An 18,100-nucleotide genomic window follows, 5' to 3' on the forward strand; every position below is an offset into this window, starting at 1 on the left:
GTTTGCGATAATTTTAAACATTTTCGCGATAATTTGCGAAAGTGGATTTCACAAATTCCGCCCACCCCTAGTTTACACACAGGTCAGAAAAAGCTTACCCACTCCTAATTAGGCCCTGAGTATCTCAAGATCTTTCCACAGACTTCTGTTCTCTCAACCTGGCCTGGCCAACAGTTGTTTATCTATCCATAACATCTACTTTTCAGCTCTGAATTTCTCCAGCGTCTGTCCACAACAAAACATATTCTCTCATTTATCAAATAAATCACGCTAGTCCTGGTGGACAGATTATGCGTACTATACACAGAAAAGCAGATATGCTTTCATTGAATTGCCGGCGATTACCACGTGGAATGGGGCTCTGCAATTTTTACTTCAAAAGTACAATTTGAAATCTGCTCAGGTAGATATCATTACAATGACACTGCAAACTGAAGGTTTATTTTCGGACCTCTGTGAAATGATTGGTGGTATATACCTTGCATGCTGTTGTCTCCTTCATTTTAATTTGTCACTAATTATAAGGAAAATAATTTAACTTAATGTATTTAATTAATTGCTTAGTTAACATTAAATTAATTAATTTAATTAAATAACATTAAAATTGTTACTAATTAACAACATTCCCGTTATCATCTGTTGTGTGGGCAGCATGCACTTTCATTACCCACTTTGTTATTTCACCATTATGATGTAGAATATTTTCTTTTAAAATGATCTCAATTGGGTATACAGCCTCATTCATCCACTCAGAAGTGGTTCAGCAGAGTGCTAGTAATGGGAATACTGCCATCATTCAGTTACCTCAGACTCCCTCACTGCATACTGACATGAGATCCAAAACGAGCCAGAAAACCACTCAACACTAATTCCTTTTCAGGATTACATCAGCAATCAGACAAGGACTCAATAATCTTTCTTTATTTGTTGATTGCACCACTGGCAGAGGAAGATGGTGTCTCTGCCTCCGAAGACTAATCCTTTGGTGCAGATTTACTTTGCGTCAAGAAAGGTGATGCAAGGTAACTAAAGCCTTTAACTGAGATTTGCTAAGCCACACAAATCTACTTTGCAAGGTCTGCGTGGTTTAATAAGTCCAAAGTAACCTAAGGCAGCGCATTTCTTTGCCTTGAGTTGCCTTGCAGCAGGGGTGGAGTGTGGCTGTTGCCCATGCATCCACCCAAAGTTTTTGACACAATTCCAGATTTACAAAGGTCTCTAACCCCTGTTGCCATTCTTTGGCATTAACCTAGCCAGTCAGCGGCAAAGAATAATCTGCTGAGGGTCTTCGGCAGTGGTGGCTGCCAGCTATGGGGAATGGAAGCAAACCGCTGCTGCCAATGTAATGGTGTCTGAGTGGAGAAGGGGATGAATGGAAGAAGAGGGCAGGAGAAAAAGAAAAATAATCACTTAACCTGGCTTGCACGTCCTTGCTCCTTCTGATCTTCTCCACTTCAGTATGGGCCCAAACGATTCCCATAACCAATCGTGGTACTGTTCTCACGCTGTGAGAGCAGTGCCAGGATTAGTTGGAGGAGGTTGTTTGAATGCTCCTTCAGGCACTGTAGGCCTGTGCTTGGTCTGCACTCAGCCATCTAAGACAGCTCGGTGAAGAGCTTCTAAGTGCGCATGTCACTTTGGCCGGCGCAAGACAGCTGGCTAAAGTGAAGTTTTGCTTTGGAGCATCCAGCCAGCCACTGCTCCTGCAGTGGGGTGAATGCACCTGTCGGAAAAATTCAAAGTCAATGTGATCTTTTCATTGCCATTTTATTTTTCCTGCGAGGCTCGCAGTGGGCGGGAGGGGGGTTGAAACTCTCCCGCTCAAGTAAAGAAACCGCTGCTGGTCTTAGGGTTGGAAAATATATCAGCAGGAGTAGAGGAAGGGTATGTGATATTCCTTACAGCACCATGGCATCTTGGTGAGTCAGTGTCCATTTATTGAATGTATGACGTTACAACGCAAACATTTACAACGCATGCCTTTACAACGCAGTTTTTACATCGCTACATCCTTTACAATGCATACATTTACAATGCATGCCACTACAACGAATTTTTTTAAACTACATTTGCAATGCATTCCATTACATCGCATTATACCTTTACAACGCATACCATTACAATGCATACCATTACATTGCATTTAAGGTAAGTGTTGGATAGTGTAGGGGTAAAAATTACAATTCTAACTCCAGGGGGTGCAACAGTAGGGTAAGTGTTGGATAGTGTAGGGGTACTATGCGTTGTAATGGTATGTGTTGTGATGACATGCGATGTAATGCCTGCGTTGTAGTGACATGCGTTGTAGTGTCATGCGTTGTAGTGACATGCAATGTAATGGCTGCGTTGTAGTGACATGTGTTGTAAAGGATGTTGCGATGTAATGACTGCGTTGTAAATGTAGTGCGATGTAATGACTGTGTTGTAAAGGTTGTTTCTCGACCATTAAGCATGGCAGTGAAAACACACCTCTCTGGTAAATGCTAGAGGAATACATTTTATGAAATCTGAAATTTTTTAGAGGTGTACCAACCAAATGAGGTTGACACTGGGGAACTGGACACCCTTTTCAAAGTGAATAGTTGATAGAGTGATGGTTGTAGTTTGGCCTACATGGGTAAAATTATGGGATGTGTTGGATGAAGTGCATTATGTTGAATAGGTGCTCTAAACATGGTACAGCAAACTGATAGTTGCACATAAACAGGTTTTGAAGAAAAGTTTGACAATAGATGCTATTGCACATGCCCTCAAACTGAGACCGTGTAACAAAAACAGTGGTTCCTGCGGAAAATACTTATCTATATTGATAATACTGTGCGCAATCGCAATAATTCTGGGTTACGTGGATGTCAGATGGAAAGGAGACCAAGAACACTTCCGTTTGTTATTTACAATAAATCTTTTATATTCTTTTTTGAAAAGTATATGAATATGTACAGAGAGAAAAAAGGTTTTATCAAATAGTGCTTAGCGTGTATTGCCAAATGTTATGCTACTCCCTTTTGGAGCTTAAAACCTTACACTCTAGTGACTGGGTGCTTGATGTTGCTACCTGCTCCAAGCTTGAGGACCTTGGCATCTCAAAACACAGAGAGTCTTTCTCTGAACTTACTCTTGGGCCCACACACCTGGACAATCTTATCAGACAAAACAACTATACAAATCTTGGTCCATCAATTCCTTACTGTAACGGGTGGACTGCCCTTACAATTCCATATCTGAACACTCGATCCTTGGCTCAACACCAAATAGAAATCTTTCAGCTCCTGGACTCTGATAAACCGAACATACTCTTTCTCACTGAAACTTGGCTTACCGCAGACTCCATCTCAGACATCCTTGCAGCACTCCCTAGCAATTATTATATCCTCCAAGCTAATAGTCCTCCTGTGAAAGTGGGTGGAGGGGTCGCAGCCATAATTCACCAGAAGGTACAGTTTACACCTCTTGCAGCTATTCACATTCACTCTATTGACTCCCTTGTTTTAAAACTCAAGTCCCCAGGTTCCCCCCTCATTTGTGCATTAATTTATCGACCCCCCCAATCACCCGCCACTATTTCCCCAATTACTGGGTGAAACCATCTACCAACTAGACATCAATTACACCAAGACTCTAATTATTGGGGACTTTAATTATTGGTTGACGACCCTATGGGTGGCATCAGCTCCGCTGAATTGATGGACCTGCTTACCGGGCTGAACTGTACCCAGCATGGGACTCTCCCTACTCATGTTAAAGGTCACATTCTTGACCAAGTCTGGAAATCCAACCTGATGGTGTCCAACCTAATGATCTCCCCTTGTACTTGGTCGGACCACTACATCATAAAATTCTCCCTCACTAACATGTGCTTAGCGAAACCTAACTTGAAGGTGAGCCACAATTCAGGAAACTGGAGACCCTCCAACATTGGAGACTTCTGCACTCTGCTGGCCACTACGGTCCCATCTGAACAGCAGTTGGTTAACAAACACGAAGAAAGTATTAAATCTTGGCTGGAATTCGCTCGTGATAACTTTGCACCCATTAAGAAAGTCAATATAGCCAGACCCCACGATGCCCAACGATGGTTCTCCGATGACCTGAAACTTGAGAAACTTGCCCTTCGTCAAGCTGAGCATAACTGGAGACGTAATTACTCCTCAGACAAAAAAGAAGTATTTTTAAATCATCTTAAACAATATAAAAACAGCATCTTACAAACCAAGGCCACCTACTTTTCCAACAAGATACTGAGTTCATCCAACAAATCCAAAGAAATCTTTGCCATTGTGGCTAAACTATCCAAGCCTGACAGAGTCACACCAAAACCCACCCCCACCCAAGCATTATGCAACTCCATTAATACCTACTTTATTGAAAAAATTGCAACGATAAAGTCCAGCATACCTGTTAACTCCCCCTCCACAGTTCAACTATCTATGTTTAGGAACCCCCACTTGCAGGAACAGATCCCCCCATCACTGGGGTAGCCTTCTCTAGCCATCTAAGAAAGTGTCTGGCTGCTCTACTGACAGTTGCCCTCCACACATATTAAGGGAAGCCTTCCTCACTAGTCCTGATCCTCCTCAGGCACTTCTGAATAACTCACTTAAGCAGGGCATTGGCCACAGTGTATTCAAAGAAGCGGCAAATCGTCCCCATCTTAAAGAAAAGTGGGCAGACCCTTTAGCTCCGAAGAACTACCAGCCCATCTCCCTCCTCCCCTTTTTAGCCAAGGTTCTGGAAACCCAGATAACTAACTGTCTCAGCACCTTTATTGAACACTCTCACTACTTTGACCCCCACCAGGCAGGTTTTCGTCCGGCCCATTCCACTGAGGCCGTCATCCTCACGATCCTAGATGAACTTAGAAAGGGGGCCGACAAGGGCATGACTCAGGCCCTGGTACTCCTTGATCTTTCTGCAGCGTTCAATACGGTTGACCACGATCTCCTGATCGACTGTGTCAGTACCATCGGAATTTAGGGCCTGGCCCTTAAGTGGCTAACTTCCTTTCTGGATGAGCGCTCCCAAGCTGTATGTCTCGCCCACCTTTCCTCCCCCAAGTTTTGCTGACCTGTGGGGTGCTGCAGTGCTCTTCCCTCTCACCGCTTCTCGTCAATCTGTACATAAGCGACTGGATGAACAGCAACCATTTGAAATTGAACCCAGATAAAACGAGGCTTATTCTAATTGGTGGCCATCTAAGCCCTGGAACTTTAACTTCTGGCTACCCGAACTGGGAAACCACCGCCTTCCCTTGAGTTCAAACAAAAGTTTAAGCATCACTATTGACAGGGATCTCTCTATGAACGCCGAGATTGGGTCAGTGGTCTCCTCATGCTTCTTTGAGCTTCGTAGGATTAGGAAGATCAGCAGATTTCTTACTACTGAAGCTCTGACCCAAGTGGTATGGGCCCTAGTCATCTCCCATATTGACTATGCCAACTCACTCTACGTGGGCATCCAGGCATTTCAATTAAGATTGCAACTAGTGCAAAATCAGGCGGCCAGACTAATCTACCATCAGCCCAAATGGCATCACGTAACCCCGTTAGTTAAAAAATTACGCTGGCTACTGGTAGCCGAACGCAGCGTTTTCAAACTGGGCTGCATCATTTTTAAAGCTCTTCTTGGCAACAGTCCAGAGTTTGTTTCCTCTCAGGTGCAGCATTACGTCCCCACCCAGGAGCTTAGACACCCCTACCAAAATCTTCTTGTCATTCCTTCCTTCAAACGCAAGCAATTTGGGGGACTACGTTTTTCGGGCATGGTCTCCCGATCCTTGAACATTCTCCCTCTGGACATTAGATCACCTACCTCTTATGCCCAGTTCAGGAAACTCTTGAAGACCTGGCTGTTTCATCAGGCATATGATTGAGCCACTCAAGCAGTATGAAGTGATTACACCAGACAGGTCAGTGTAAGAGCACTGACTTTATTGACTGTTCATCTCCACAGCTTCCAGGAACTGACAAGATCCTGAGATTCAAACCATGGTATTCCATTACCATGACAATGACATCATAGGTAGTGCAGGTGACCTGGACAGTTAGCTAAAGGAGAGACTACTACAACATCTCCCTTCTTTCGATAGAAACAAGAAAGGAAGAAGAACAAGAATAGATAAACAAAAACAAAAGATGCCAAAGAAAATGAGCTGGAGAAGTACAAGAGGAAATAAAAGTTAGAAGAAAGTAAAACATGGAAGAAAAATGCAATTGTATAAAACAATACAGCAAACTACAAATAAAGCCGATAAGGCAAATATACAGTTGTATAAAACAATACACGAAGTTATAAATTCATACGATTAGGTGGAACACTCATCCTACTGCTTTTCCGTGGAGGGACATATTTCAATGAACTTTTCACAACCTTGGAAGATCTCTGCTCACTCTCTTAAACAGAAGATTTTCTTACATCTGATTGGGTTTGAACTATATTTTCAGATTCAAGACCCATGAGTCTCACAACCCTCAATGGAACTTTATAAACTCTTGACAAATTCCACCAGTTTTTCCCATTGACTCTCACCGCAAAATGTGATGTAGCATCCAATTTAACAGGAGAGCCAAATTTGGACATCCCCTTAGGAATATTGTGAGGAGACTTAATCCTCACCCAATCTCCCACATTTATCACAGATTTAAAACAATACTCATCAGGAACTGTAGGTTGGAGTGCGCCCAAATCATTTAGTGATGGAGAAGAATGTATGTCTTTCTTTTCACTTGTTTCTCGGCACCTTGACAACAAACCCCATTTCTTCATCCCGCAGGACACATGTGAAAAGATGCTTGTCATATTGCTAGACACAAGTTTTTTTACCAGAGAACAGGAGAGACTACTACACAGTAGTACCCTTCAGACCCCAGCACCATGAAACCGTTTGGTGTACTTGCGCTTTACAAGATCCTTTAACATAACACAACAATAGCACTCTCATTGACCTACCCCAATAAACATTATGCTTGCGGTCTTTCATCCACTTCTTCAGGTGGAATCACCCAAGAATTTGACATACCAGCATATAAGAGCAGATTTGATCTTAGGGAAATAACACCTTACTGGTGAAATTCCAGTGTGTTGAAAATATAATTATGGCTTGGTAAAACAAAGGCCAAGGTTTTGCTCACAGAGGTACTAATAATTGCATACCTGTATTCTTTTACATTCACAGTTAGCTTTCAGTATTAGTCCCAGATACCTAGCATCTCCTTACAAGTGCCCTCTTAAGTCACATGGGGCTGATAAGTGCAATGACCAACCCAATTGGGATTATACATTTTTTTTTCACCAAGAGCTTGCAACTGCTGAGTTCTGCTGAAAACCCCTGGTTAAAAATCCGAACCAAAAATAAGGAATTACCAGAGAGATTGGATTTGGAATTACAGATTCTCCTAGTAATTCCTAATTTCTTCGTCGCTTCTCAAAGTTTAACTTGTAATGAGCCCAGTTTTAACCACCCTCAAAGTTACTGTTGCTAATTCCAAGGATGGTGAAAAAAGTGCCATTTATCACGCTACTTGTAAGAGGGCCTTAGGAAGCCTTAGGAAGTAATTTAAAGAGCATCTTTATGAGACTGAGACTCAAGAATCCTTATGATTGCAATGGCAATAAAGAAGAACCTGCAGTCTAATACATGCCTCTAGCTGCACCTAATACTGCACCTCGTACTGCACAAATGATTGCCTCGTTGTGTAACTTTGTTATGCTCTTTTATGCTCTGTGAAGTGGCCGGAAGGAAAGTATTTTGTTATGTAAAAGGCACCGTAAATAGATAAGCAACAATGCATAAGTAAAGCGTAATCTTGCATCTTATTTTGTGGCTCAAAGCCTACAACCCCAACAGAGTGCAGTGCATCATTTTAAGAGTTGAATCCATTCACTGTATTAGAAATTTAGCTTCATTTACATGGAACTCATTTTGACAATGTTTTCCTTCACAATTCTATCGAGCATGGAACTCTCTTTATGCCACAAATGTTCTTTGTGTCTCTAGCACTCTCTCTTTCCCAGCATACACTACGGCTACATAGAATTTGTGAATTTGTCCAAGTCAATAAATGGCTCCTAAATATGTTCAACACAGCTGTTATGTCATAGTTGTTGAGATGTATTAATTTCACAGGCAAATTCCCCACTGATAGTAGTAGGAACTCATTTTTTTTTTGGCTAGATTCAGGAACTGGGTTGTGGTATAAAGGCCAGCTAAGCAGTAGTGGAAGCCACCACGAATTAGGTACTTTCACCCATTTATTTGATTTATTTCGAATAAAAGAATATACATAAAATGATGCTCATTTTGACAAATTGAACTTATGGTCACTCACTGACATAAAATTATTTTTAACATCCTTCATTATTATACCATCTACTAATATGAACACTTACATACCTCTCAACCTTTTAAGTTTCCAAGGAGGCTGAGACTGAGTGGCGTTAAACATGACCCCGGTGAAAGCAATTGAGATGAAAAAGGATTGGGAGGGTATCCAAGGTGCTTTAGAAACTGCAAAACTGCAAATTAGGCCTAGGCGCTAAATTCCGTTCTGCTCGTGGAATTTGCGGAATTTCGCTTTCCGCGGAGTACGCGGAATTGCCAAAAATTCCACGCTTCACTGAGTTTTTTGCTGGTTCGCGCTTTCACAATGCGTGTTTGCGAGATATTTCCCCCCGAGCACTCAAACAGCATTCGCGAACAGGAAAAAAGCATCACAAACGGGCGGAACAAGCAATTCCGCGTGTTCGCGGAACTCTGCGTGCTTGCTGAGATTTTTTTCCATTTCGCGGAGCTTTGCGTAGCGTGACTACGCAAATTCCGCCCACCCCTAGTGCAAATATTAATCATACATGGTTGTTGGTGGTCTACTTTCTTCTGGCATTTAAGCTAAGTTTATTCTTGATGCTACAGTTGAGTCAATTTTATCAGCCATTCATTTTTTTACTCGTGGCATTTATCGCTCTGTTTTAAGTAATTTTAGAACTGGAAAGATGTACTTTTGCCTTGCTAACAAGTGGCCAATAAATTCGAGAGGCGGGTGGTAGAGGTTACCGGGCCTAATGGAATTATACACTTTGATGCGCTTCTCTGCCTGAACACTGAGGCCAGCGCCTGTTTTTATGTGCTTGCCCTGCGTAAAGTTAATTCATTTAACATATTTCTCCGAGTTAGTGTATTAATTCAGTCAGCACAGCTCAGAAACAGTAAGAGACAGCCCCATCTCACTTTTTCCGTGCTCTTCTGTCTAAAAATGAAGCAATACCTGTGAGAAGTATCTCTTAAATTAATTTACTTTACACATTGCATGTGCATAAAACAGGTAATCTGCCCTGCGCAGAGCCAGCGATGCCCATCATGACAATGACCTTGGCTTTTTGACACAGAGATTTCGGCTTTTGAAAGTAGCCAAAGCCTCTGTTTGAATGACTAGGGAAATGAGGAAATCGGTGCACATTTTTTAGCCCATAAATCTCTGTCCCCGGATTTACTGGGGCCCATTATAATGGTAATGTTTGGTAAGGAAAAAGCGGGGATTAATTCTGGTCACATGTAATCCAGGCCCTTGTAGAAAAATTTATTTTCAAATACATTTTGTCTCCCCAAATGTTTAGATTAAGCTCATTAAAATGCAGAAAACGTTCGGTCCAAGTAGATTTCTAATTTTATTCAGCAAAAATTGATTCCAACCACGGCAGTCGTTTGAGCACTCTAAATCAGAAATTACACAAATTCCCAGTTGGGGAGAGCCATGAAGCTCACCATTTACTTTAATCTTAGATGCTTGTTTATGGCAGCTTGGAAATGCCGCGAAGAAAGTTCTTGAATCCAGATGTGCTGAGTATTTACATCTCATTGAAAAGATTCCCTGTTTGGTAGTGTGTCCATTTAACGTGTGTCTTTTATCTGTTTCAGTTGGGATACAACCGGCAGTGAAAAATAAAGGTCAGTAACTGTTCGCACCACTGTTTTTAATTCATTATTTACTTAACAAAGAAGTCTGTAAAATTGGCACTGATGTCTGTGGACGATTAAACATTGCAATAACTGTATACGAACAAACATAATACAGGATTGTGATCCGAAATAAAATTTGATGGATTCCGGCTTCTCATGTACCCTTCTGCTTTTGCATTTGTCTTCAGTGCTATTTAGGGGTTCTCTGCCTGCTTCATCTTTTCTTAATCACTGATACTATGATACAGAAATTAAGAGAAGCTGATAACTGGTTTGATTGAAAATGATCACACTATAACTAGTGCTTTATTATAACTTTAAATGTATAGAGAAATGCTATTTAATAATAGCTTTACATACTTTAAAACCTAATTGGAGCACAGCGCATAGATTTTAATGGAGTTAACAAGCAATGTTAAAGAAAACAGGTCTTGCTTTAATGTGCAAACCCATGACAACATATGCACAAAAACTGTTGCATGAATTAGCCAATTTAAGAACATCTATGTTTGAAGTGAATAGGAGAACCCACTTTGTTATGTTATCTGGTGTTTTATTGAGCGCTCAGCTACTCAAGCAGAGTGTCCCGGCGCTGTGTACTGCTGGGGAACCCATCCTGGCTTTCCCTGTGAGATGGTCCCTTACTGGGCATCTCCAAGGTGAAGACCAAGCATCCCCGGCACTGATGGGGCCATAAGGGGAGATTAAGCAAGCTGTTGCCCAGAGTTGCTCAGTGTGATCCATGATTAGAGTAGGCACCGAGGCGAGAATTATCCAGTCCGCTGACCTTGGCCCAAGACCCTGCCACGTCGGGAATCGAACCCTGGTCCCTGACCGACCTCTGCTTCCGGGTCTGCCACCTCTAACCAGTGAGCCACACCACTCCACTTTAACCAATGCACTTTTGCAATATTGAGCTACATTTCAGAGAGCTTATCATTAACCCAAACACACAGAACATGCCACGCTACCTTTCAATAACCCACAGAGCTCTTACAAGACATGTTGAGGCCTCCCATGATCTTAATCCTCATAGACCTTGTGCTATATTATTAAAGGAAACGTATTGGTCATGCATGAAGAATCACTCTGTTCCTCAATTCATGCATAATTTGACACAGTAGGATATAGTTCTTTTATGGAATTGGTAAATATGATGATGTCAGACTTGAGCGAAGCTTATATGATTATTCCCCATATCAAACACAAATATACCAGTGTAAGATGCATCGGGGTGATGTTTTTCATTTCTCACAATGATACAGTCATGGCATTCTGGTCTAGATCATAAACTGATAGACTCATAACTCAGAAACATTTCTGGAAAGAGTTAGGAGACTATTGATGATGTCATTTGAGATGTCATCAGTAATGTCACTGACTATGTCATGAGTGATGTAATATGTAATAGATCATAAGCAGGACATTGCCGTGGGTGTAAATTATAGTTAGTTCAGGTAACTATAACTCCTGAATGTCTATGTTTTTTTGTGTAAAATCTGAACCTAACTATACTGTCTCTGTAACCTTTGGGTTTCTCAATAAATTACTAAGGTTTTTTTAAACTCTTATTTCTCAACTATGACATAAATATGTATATTTGTACACACTCACCAGTCACTTTCACACACTCATGTACGCACCACCAAACTCACTCAGACACTTATAAACCCAGTCACATACCCAATCAGATACTCATCCACTCACTCACATATCCATTCAGGTACTTATGCTCCCACTTACAGACTCACAAAGTGACAAACCCATATACAGACCCACTCAGAGACTCATGCACCTACTTAGAGACTCAGTCATAGACTCATGCATACAGTCTCATACCTACTCAGAGACTCTTAAACCCACTCATAGACCCACCTGGGCACTCATGCACCCACTCACAGACCCACTCAGATTCTCATTCACCCACTTACAGACTCACTCGGAGTGTCACACACCCATGTACAGACCCACTCAGAGACTCATGCACCTACTTAGAGACCCACTCACACACTCACTTATGTTTTCATAGACCCACTGAAACACTCATACACCCATTTACAGATCCACTCAGATACTTATACCCTCAATCACTGGTATGCCCAGACGTGGGTCCCTTGCTCACTTTGCCACTGGATTCAAGCTAGCATGGCTGATGAGGGGTGTTACTGCGAAACCTGTCCCAGGATTCTAGTTTCCATTCCAGGGAAGACCTGGCTTGGCAGTTTAGGCTTGACTGTTCCCATGAGGAACAGGGTCAAGACCAATTTGCACATGGCTGGATCTGAACTGGGATGGCGAAGTGAGCTAAATACCGATGATGGATTCAACCCAGATCTGTAACAGGGGGTGAGTTCCTGAAAAGTTTCAGCGCTCCGTCCATCATCTCCTTGTTTTTGCTTTGATTTTATTCATGCCCGAGTTCTACGTCATGATTTTACCGATATAGCCTCACCAATCTCTTGAGCCCAATCATTTCAAATTTGTTCTAACATTAACACCAAGTGCAAATATGAAAAAATATTTGTACAGAACAGAAGCCTTGAAATCAATTTTATTTGTTGGAAGGATATGGTCGATATAAATATACATATACAGGCCATGGTAAGCAATATACATACTCTTTAGTATAATTCATTAAATATTAGCTACACAGATTTTAATAACAAATATATTGAAAAGAACAATGTCCAGTGATAAATTAAAATGAACTTTCTGAAAGTGCAATAAATGGTCAACAAGTTTAGAAACAGCCATTCAATCCCGAGGATTCTTTAGCTTCTTGTATTGCGTCCTCAGGTTTGTAAAAATGCTTTTCAGAAGGGGATTAATCCAACCTTTTGCAATGCAGAAGATGGAAAGTACAAAAGCAATGAAAACAAACACTGGTTTTCTCTTTGTATGAAGTTATCTGTGCAAGCATAATACTTCTAGTAGTTAAAACATAAATGTGCTCTACATTTCTTGAAATTAATTTGTTAACATCAGACCAATATTCTTTCAATTATTTACATTCAGCAAACATATATAAATCATCAGTATAAAGATATCCACATTGAGAGTCAGGCCTGCATATGCATTTACACCGCTTTAGTGGTGTACAATATAACATATTGCTAATTTTAAATTGTTGTATCTGAAGATTGGCAGATTTGTTTTCAATATTTGCCAAATAGCCATTTAGAAAACAAGTCCTGCAGAATCACTTCTTCAGCTGTGAAGTCCTATTTTGCCGAACTTTTTCTCATAAACTCTCTGATCACATCAATTTCGATGTCTGATACATCTTCATTTCTTTCAATTAAAATTGTTCTCTTGCCATCCTATGTCTGGTAAATAAAGGTAATTTCAGTAAACTTCTACCACTTCCAGTTCTGTCATAATTTTTAACACATATTGCCTCATTTTTATGTCGGTCGGAGGCTTTCCGTCTGACATCATAGGCTTAAACTCTGACTGCTGGGATACAATGAAGACGGTTGGAGTTCAAAAGGGCCGGTGAATCTGGCTTGGTTCGAACAGGCTCTGGAAGGGCCTCACAATCCCCAAAAGAGGGTGGTTCCGCCGTCGGGATTATAATGGTATTTCCCGACAGCAGTTCCATGTCTGGCTTTCCGACATGGAACTGCTGTCAGGAACTGGCTTTAGGGGCCTATAGCAGGGCCCTCCAGTTGTGGCCATGAGGTGCTTGCCACACGGTGCAGGGATTTTCACAAACTCCCATTTCTCAATAGGTGCTTGCTCTGTGGGTGGTTCCCGCCCACTGCAAAAGCTCCCATAGAGAAATGGGAGCTTCCGGTCGCACGTATTGGTTTCCATTTTGAACCAGTGATTGTGTTTACATTGCTGATGCCCTTGGCCAGAGTCTTGTCTGCGCCGTTATGTTCTCTTATCACAAATTCTCAGAAGTGTAGGAGATTGGAGGTATATTTATAAGGGAATAGTACAAGCAGAATGTCACTTTATTTCTGACGTTCTGGTGGAGCTATGCCCTTCTCCATATTTACAAAGCAGCACTTGTAAATACGGCTCCTTTACATGCATCATTTTGCGTGAAAGTGGCGTGCAATGGGTATTGCTGGGTGTGTTCCACCTCGATCCCCATTGCTTTTTGACGCTGCCGCAGATTTACAAGGATGTGTAAATCTGAGGCAGCACCAAAAAATAACACCATGCAATAGCAGGCATTAGAATGGTGCAGCGAAGAGAAATACTGATATTACTCCCTGTTTTTGCTTTTTCTATGTGTGGTGCATTCTGCAGCACACATAGAAAAAGCAAAACACCATTAATGATTGTTTATGTACAGGAAGATGTCCGTTCCTGCACATAAACAATCATGACATAATAAAGATTTGCCACTTCTACGTGTGCTGGAGAATGCAGAACACATAGAAGTAACAAATCGCCATTATTGATTGTGTATGTGCAGTAAGGGACACCATCCTGCACATAAACAATAATTCCCTGCAACGAAGGCACCCTTGCACTATGGTGCAAGCTTGTCTGTGTTGATGCCAGGCAGCTATTTTTAGCACCAGTTCTAGGGAAAATGCAGGGATACACCGTATTGTTGCAAATACTGTGCATCCCTTCATTATGAAAATGCCGGAGCGTGTTACTGCCAAATTTGGTGCAGCTCCATGCTCCGCCCTTTATTTGTAAATATGCCTCTGGGTTTTGCTTTGAATTCAGGTGATACTGAGCAAAATCTTTTGAACTGCAAGGGAGCTGCGTCCATGCTTACGGAATTTGAATTACGGAATGATCATCACATGGGAACTTCCTAATTTTTGCACACCTGCTGGTACAATAGGAGTTCAAATTTCAGCATATGCAATTGGACTTTGCTCAAGTATTCATTGAGCATTATACACAGTGGACTCTCTTTACCGATTGATGTTGAATGTAGTAGCCTGGTATTGAGTTCATTGGAATCTTTGGAATCTGTTTATGAGCTTTTTAGTGATATATAGCTGAGGAATAATGTATCATCAGTTCTACCACGGCTGTCATTATTCACATTCATTGGTAAGTTTAGACTAATAGAATTTTGACTACTTTATTAATTTGTATAACACAAAAAATATATCTAAGTGTGAGAAATCCAAAGTGAAAAGTCCCACGGAAGCATACGTTTCTGGGACCAAATAGTAAGAACCCTGGTCTTTTTTCTTCTGGTGCCATGGGACTCCTTTTAGTGTGAGTCCCCCATACTTGGAATAAGTATCTAGTTTAGCTAATGACTCTCAAAGTAGAGAAGTAGAATAGTCTCTACTTTTCTCAGGGAGGTGATGTGGGCTAGAGACTCAGCAACGCAACATACAGGAATAAATAAAAAAAACATCAGTCAATATTTTTGGTTTAGAGAGCAAATGCACTTTAATGCTTGGGTAAAATAAATACTACACACAACATTTCAAATATATATATATGATGGCAGGTGTGTGTTTGAGACACCCTCTTTATGCCTTGCACTCTATAAGTGGCTCACAACATGGAAAGGTCATAAAAGACTAATAATCCCCTTGAAGACCAACCTCACCATGTAGGCTGGAGTTACCTTTACCGGTATGTGCACTAGTGGATTGTAACCCCTAAAAGACAATACCCCATTTAAGCCCAAAGTAACATTTGGCATGCATTTCCAATTAGTCATGTCTACTAGCTTTCTCAATACATACTTAATGATAAGAAATAAACATTTCAATAGAAACCTATGCTGCAAGGTGTAAGCATAAATCGGCACTTATTCGGACTTTCACCATTACTAAGCCACCCGAATGGCCTTTGGCCCCAAAAATATTACCTAATAACACTACAAAACCACTAAACATTTTATTGAACATTCAAATTCTCCCTTTAATCTGATTGCATAGCAGTAACAAAAACGTGGCAACTCAATCAGTTTTTGCACAATAAAGGTAACAATTTGGTCGTGCTCACAACTATAGAAACCATCTCAACCATCTTTCAGAGATACTGTCTCTGAGCCCCGGGAAACTTATGGTGAAGGCATTTAAATACTCTGCTGGACTTTGAACTGTCAATCTTCTGGTAGCACTAACACCCAAAATATCATCTAGTGGTGCCCTGCCCTTCTGGGCCATACAAATATAAGATTTTGCCATTTTTCAGAGGCTCTCACCATGGCTTAGGGAGTGATCATTCACTTACAGGCAATCCCTATAAACCAGTAAGTGATGTAGCTAGTAAATATTTCATTTTTGCTTCTTTTTCTTTTTGTGGTGGTTTTAAATCACCAGCCCAGGCTGGGTAACTTCGCATGGGTGAACTCTTCTGGGGCATTTGCTTCTTAGTTACTGTGACTGTGTAGGAACCCCAAATTCCATGTGGTCAGGTCAGCTGCTTGACCACCAAGCACACTAATTGGTAGACAGGCTGGGAAGCTGGTGCCTCTGGACCTCTTTTCCTGCTGGCCTAATGCAAACCCATCCATCCCCAACGATGGCTTATACAGCAGGGACAGAGGTCAGTTGAGCTTCCCATGCTTGGGGGCGAGCCCACTTTCAATGGGTCACAGACCTTAGGCCCAGGCTGCTTAACATGCAAAGATGTCTCCCCATCATATGGTGAGAATATTGTTTACAGTGTGGCAGCGCCAACAATATTAGTGGGCTCCCCAGGGGATTCACAATGTCACAGGATAATGGAGAATGCAAATATATCCCACTCAGGATTTCTTGGCTGCCATGTTGCTCCAGTTAACTGACTACGTGCAGTGATTTCAAAATGTGGCAGCCATTAGTAACAGAAAAAAAACAGTAATCACAGGCCCCAATAGGCCAAATTGAACAGACTATTTTGCTTCTTGCTTCTGTTTGCTTTAGTCACTGGAATTGCTGTTTAGTCCTGCCTAGCCACTGAATGTTTGGCTGTTCCTTCCTTGATGATTTTAACAGCCCATGAGCACTACTGCTTCCTTGTTATCTGAAGCAGTGGGCTATAAGTCTTCTGCCATGCCCTCCTGCTCTTGTCCTTGGTAATCTCCTGCACCAGTACCCTCGGTCTTCAGGCAGATCTGTCAGTCTGCCTGTGTTCCCCTTCCTCAAGCAGATCATTCACTCTGCCTGCGTTACCCAAGCACCCAAATGCCATTAAAATAACAGAGTGCTGTATGTCCCAGGACCAGTCCACAGAAATACAAGGGAACCCTCTTCCTTCAGGGTCTGAGACAAGCCCATCCTCTACTATCCCCTAGTGGGAGGTAGGAAGCCAGTACCATGGGCCCTGGAGACAGAGTATAAAAATGACAGAAAAATACAAGTCCAGAATGGGTTCCTTCACACCAGACAGGGGTTCATACATAAAGTTGCTCCTTCGCTTTTGTTTGTGGTTGCTCTACTTTCACAAAGGCTATTCCCTTGTGTAGGAGCTTAAAATTGGAGGTGGAGAGTTCTCGAAGACGGGAGTTCCTACCCAATCCAGAGATGTCACATCACCACCTGACCTCTAACTGATGCTTGCTGGGGAAGCACATGGATTCAGACCTGTCCCACCCTACAGCATTATTGGAGTTTTCCAAATGGCAGATCCAACCAATATGTATGAAGACCTCTCCTGTGAACCTGAACTCTCCCAGTCTGAAACCCTCTCAAGTTTCTTTCTTGGGGCTCTGTCTTTCTTTGGAGCTTAATTTGGGGTATGCAACATGGCACATCATTATTACTTTTTTTAATTGTTTATCCATTTCTCCTCTGAAACGTAGGGCCTCATCATGAGTCTGGTGGTCCACAGGCCCCCAGACTCCGGGGCTCAGTGGTGGCGGTCTTCCAACCACCATATTACAACTAGGGTGGTCAGCCTGCCCTGGGACCACTGCAACCGCCAGCGATCAGAGATCCCTGGGAGTGGCGTGACGCTTTTGAGGTCACAATATGCTTGGCAAAGCGGCTGTGGCCCTGCCAAGCATAATAATAGTTTCCTCACCACCACACTTTTCATGGTGTTGCGACCGCCATGAAAAGTGTAGCGGTGAGGAAACAAAGGGGCCCGACAGGGCCCCCATGTACCTCTTCACCATGGGGGGTATGCCCTGTCTGCATGCACCTCAGTACCTGCATGTCATGGACTGCAGCAGTCTTTGCCATGCAGGTACTGATTTTGACATTCCCATTGCGTGCCTATTTGATA

The 18,100-nt window shown here is 42.0% G+C and overlaps 1 protein-coding gene across 50 annotated transcripts in view; it reads left to right on the forward strand.

The window, feature by feature from the left end:
- LOC146820883 (uncharacterized) overlaps positions 1 to 18,100 on the forward strand; it is a 1,936,624-nt gene that overhangs the window by 261,691 nt on the left and 1,656,833 nt on the right. For all 50 annotated transcript variants that reach the window (XM_085611721.1, XM_085611696.1, XM_085611722.1 and 47 more), the window contains one exon: positions 9,908 to 9,937. In XM_085611721.1, coding sequence (XP_085467847.1) covers positions 9,908 to 9,937 — 30 coding nt within the window. The remainder of the gene's footprint in view (positions 1 to 9,907; positions 9,938 to 18,100) is intronic.

Source organism: Triturus cristatus, chromosome 6 (genome assembly GCF_964204655.1).
Source record: "Triturus cristatus chromosome 6, aTriCri1.1, whole genome shotgun sequence".
NCBI lineage: Eukaryota > Metazoa > Chordata > Amphibia > Caudata > Salamandridae > Triturus > Triturus cristatus.